Source organism: Austrofundulus limnaeus, unplaced genomic scaffold (assembly GCF_001266775.1).
Source record: "Austrofundulus limnaeus strain Quisiro unplaced genomic scaffold, Austrofundulus_limnaeus-1.0 Scaffold107, whole genome shotgun sequence".
Taxonomy (NCBI): domain Eukaryota; kingdom Metazoa; phylum Chordata; class Actinopteri; order Cyprinodontiformes; family Rivulidae; genus Austrofundulus; species Austrofundulus limnaeus.
Window position 1 is genome coordinate 1,657,232 of NW_013952509.1, and position 4,057 is coordinate 1,661,288.

Below are 4,057 nucleotides of genomic sequence, written 5' to 3' on the forward strand. Positions count from 1 at the left end.
TGAAACCCTGAAAACTGGATCCTGAATAACTGGACCCTGAAACCCTGAAAACTGGATCCTGAATAACTGGACCCTGAAACCCTGAAAACTGGATCCTGAAAACTGGACCCTGAAACCCTGAAAACTGGATCCTGAATAACTGGACCCTGAAACCCTGAAAACTGGATCCTGAATAACTGGACCCAAAAACCCTGAAAACTGCACTGGAACCTGTAATATCAGTTTGATGAGGTTCTTCTGATGAGTGCGGACTCATCTGTTTTAGTCCTGAGCCCTGAACTCTGGAGCTCAAAGACCATCAGATTAAAAGGATCTGGATCAGGAGGTTTTCGTACCTGGCAGTCTCAGGTTGACGACCCGATCGAAGAGGTTCTTCTCAGCAGTGACTCTGTTTAACACCTGGTTCAGAAGCTGCAGACAGAAGCACAGTCTCATTAGAACTCATTCTCTGTCTCAAAGGTTCAGAGTTCAACAAGTTCTAAGTAACAAAGCAGATCATGAAGCAGGACTGAGGAGAGAGAAAGACTGAAGAACCACAGCTTTGTCTCAAATGAAGAATTAATAATTAATCCAGTACCAGTGCAGTAAGATAACTCTGTACTTGGAAATAAAGAAAACTTTTCAGGCTAGATTAATAATCCAACATATTCTACTGCACAGAAGCATTAACAGGTTCAATAAGATCCACTTTAAACCTGGTCTGGACCAGCTTAATCCATTATCCTAGTTTTGTGCAACAGGTCCCAGGTGTTCTCTCTGTCCCAGCAGCAGCAGCAGAGTCTGCCCTACAGGGGTTCTGTGAGTCCAGTAACGGGCCCAGCTGAGTCTGACCTGAGCGAGGCGCCTCAGCAGCAGCTCCGCCGATGGACGGGACCAGTCCAGGAAGATCTCTGGGACCAGAGTGACAGTCATCTCCAGAACCCGTAGCAGGCTGACGGACAGGTCGAAGCACGTCGCACACACCTGGGTACAGGTTCCACCAAAAGCCAGAGGGTTCACCACAGAGCCAACACTTCAGAACCAGAACCACGTTGGACCTGATGGAATGTGGTTACCTTCAGCTGACGCGTGTCCACAAAGTTCCTCTCAGGACGTTCTGCAGCCTGTTGGATCTGGATGGACCACAGAAGTTCATTAGTGTCAGAACCAGAACCCTTCATGGTCCAGTTTCACGCATTAACCCACAGAACCATTATTAAAGAGGACAAGACCACTGACCAGGAACATAAAACCAGAGACCACCAGGTACTGGATCCAAAAGGTTCTACAACGGATCCAAAACACCAGGTCTGGTCTAGCCTGGTCATTCCCTTCTCTGAAGGTCTAAACCATCAGCATTGAACCAGCAACCTACCAGTACAGGACGATTCCCTTGACCTCTGGGCCACAGCCGCCCCCCATACGATGAACAACGGTCCTTTGCAGAGTGCCTCATACATTATCTGATCCAGATCTTGGTATTGATTTGTTAGATCCAGGTGATCCAAAGCCGACTCACCTCCTGGATCATCCCGATGAACTCGGAGAAGGCCCAGTTCAGCTGGTTCAGGACGCTGTTCAGGAACGAGGCCGCCATGTCTTTGTCCAAACTCAGAAGCTCTGCCATGTGTCTCTGCAGCAGCAATGATGGGCACGGCTCTGGACCAATCAGAGGACAGGAAGTCAGGTCAGGGAGGGGCAAAACCAGAAGGACTACAGAGACCAGACTAAGGAGGTCTAACTGACAGGGACCAGTACAGAGACCAGACTAAGGAGGTCTAACTGACAGGGACCAGTACAGAGACCAGACTCAGGAGGTCTGACTGACAGGGACCAGTACAGAGACCAGACTCAGGAGGTCTAACTGACAGGGACCAGTACAGAGACCAGACTCAGGAGGTCTAACTGGCAGGGACCAGTACAGACACCAGACTAAGGAGGTCTGACTGACAGGGACCAGTACAGAGACCATACTAAGGAGGTCTGACTGACAGGGACCAGTACAGAGACCAGACTCAGGAGGTCTAACTGACAGGGACCAGTACAGACACCAGACTCAGGTTTGGACACAGTTAACCATGACATTTTAAAAGTTATTCTGCTTCAGTCAGGACTCAGAAAGCAGTGGCTTGGTTCTCAAACTACATCATTAAAAGATCTCAATGTGTAAAATATGATGGTCTTTGTTCAGAACAGGCCACTGTAAATAAAGGGGCACCACAGGGTTCTGTATTAGCTGCTCTTTTATTTATATTAATCATGTACATAAAGGGGTACCACAGGGTTCTGTATTAGCTGCTCTTTTATTTATATTAATCATGTACATAAAGGGGTACCACAGGGTTCTGTATTAGCTGCTCTTTTATTCATTATTTATACCAATGATCTGGGTCTAAATGTGTCAGATGCTGGTTTACACTTTATGCTGATGATACAGTTATTTACTGCTGTGGATCAACGCTTCCTCAGGCTGTTGAATCACATGAAACTTGTTCTTAATGCTAACAAGACAAAGCTTATGTTGTTTTCCAATGCCAGGTGGAAGCCTCTTTTGATTCCCTCAGTGACCATGTTTGAAGGAATTGAAATAGAGCAGGTACGTGTGTATAAATATGTGGGAATATTGACTGATGACTCCCTTAATTTAAGCCCCATGTGGAGAAACTGGTGAAGAGGCTCAGACTAAAACTAAGTTTTACTTTCAAAATAAGTTGTGCTTTTCTTTTAATGTGAAAAAGTGACTAGTGGCTGCTATGTTTTAGCACTGTTGGATTATGGAGATCTTTATACGAACACATCAGCTAAATGTCTTGAAATGATTGACAGTGTTTATCTCTGTTAGCATCATTACAAACGGTCAGACTCGTCACTGAGCTGTACTCGAGGGTAGAACAGCAGCTACTTTAGTTTAGTAGAGCAGAAGGCTCTGCCATTGGTGTACAATCATGTACAAGGCCTGTTACATTTGTACTTTGCAGCCTTCTCCCTGGCAGCAGGAGGCCATTTCCTCAATTTTACTGGTTGACAAAAAACAAAAACTGTCATTTTGGCCATGACTTAATGTAGACTCCACCTTAGTGACGTACAAACATGGACTTCATGCTAACATGACGTAAGCAGAATGTTTCTTCTGAACACAGGAAGGAGGATTCACTCTGTCATCATTCTCCTTATTAATCTGCACAGATGAAATAATAATCTGGAGTGTAAATATTCTGGATCCTGAGCAGTAATAAAGTCCTGAGGAGACTTCCTGCTGGATCAGAGGGTCGCAGCAATCAGAACTGGTCTCATTGATCCTTCACTGATCGTGTTGATGTGTTGCTGCTTTTTAATCAACCTGGAGCCTAAATCTGCTGCGCTCTAATCCCTGCTGACAGAACATCGATGCTGACAGCAGCTGACCTCTGAGGGGCTGAGGAGCAACACAAACACAACTTACTTACTTTGGAAACTAGCAACGGACAGATCTCCTGAAAGGCATGCAGACGAGCAGCAGACAGATGGAGCTCAGAGCAGAAAGAAACCGTTTAACAAACAAACAAACAAACAAACAAACATCAGCAAACAACAGGATGAGTGTGATGATGAGTGTGATGAAGGTAAGGTCAATTTAAGACCTTTTAAAGACCTTTTAAGACCATTAGGAATGATATTTAAGACCAAAGCGACACATTAACAGAAACATTTAAATGATCTCAGAAGTTTTAGCATAGAAATCTTTTTGTTATCATTTTATCTATTAAAGAATATTTAACTTTAATACAWGAACACTAAATTATTTTAATGAAATGTTTCTATGAGACCTTCATATACTGCTGTGAACTGTTTCCAACCAAGTGTAAAAATCACTGATATCAGCCAAGTCTCATTAAAAACACTTTCCATGTTTAAACCACAAGCAGTGCACGATTAGGGCTGCAACAACTAATCGATAAAATCCATAAAATCGATTATTAAAAGTGTTGGCAATGAATTTCATTATTGATTCGTTGTGTCACAGGATTTATGTGTCCCTCACCATGCTGCAGAGCTGATTACATCACCTGCAGAGCGTTGTCAATGCTGGCTGACCTGA

At 44.2% G+C, this 4,057-nt stretch overlaps 1 protein-coding gene across 1 annotated transcript; it reads right to left on the bottom strand.

The window, feature by feature from the left end:
* Positions 1-335: 335 nt before the first annotated feature.
* LOC106521343 (E3 ubiquitin-protein ligase RNF123) lies at positions 336-1,638 on the bottom strand (the record flags this gene model as incomplete). The annotated part of the gene is given in 4 exon segments (XM_014013878.1): positions 336-411; positions 832-963; positions 1,056-1,112; positions 1,499-1,638. Coding segments are annotated over 4 exon segments (405 nt in total), but the record flags the coding sequence as incomplete, so codon positions are not given.
* Between the last annotated feature and the right edge of the window lie 2,419 nt (positions 1,639-4,057).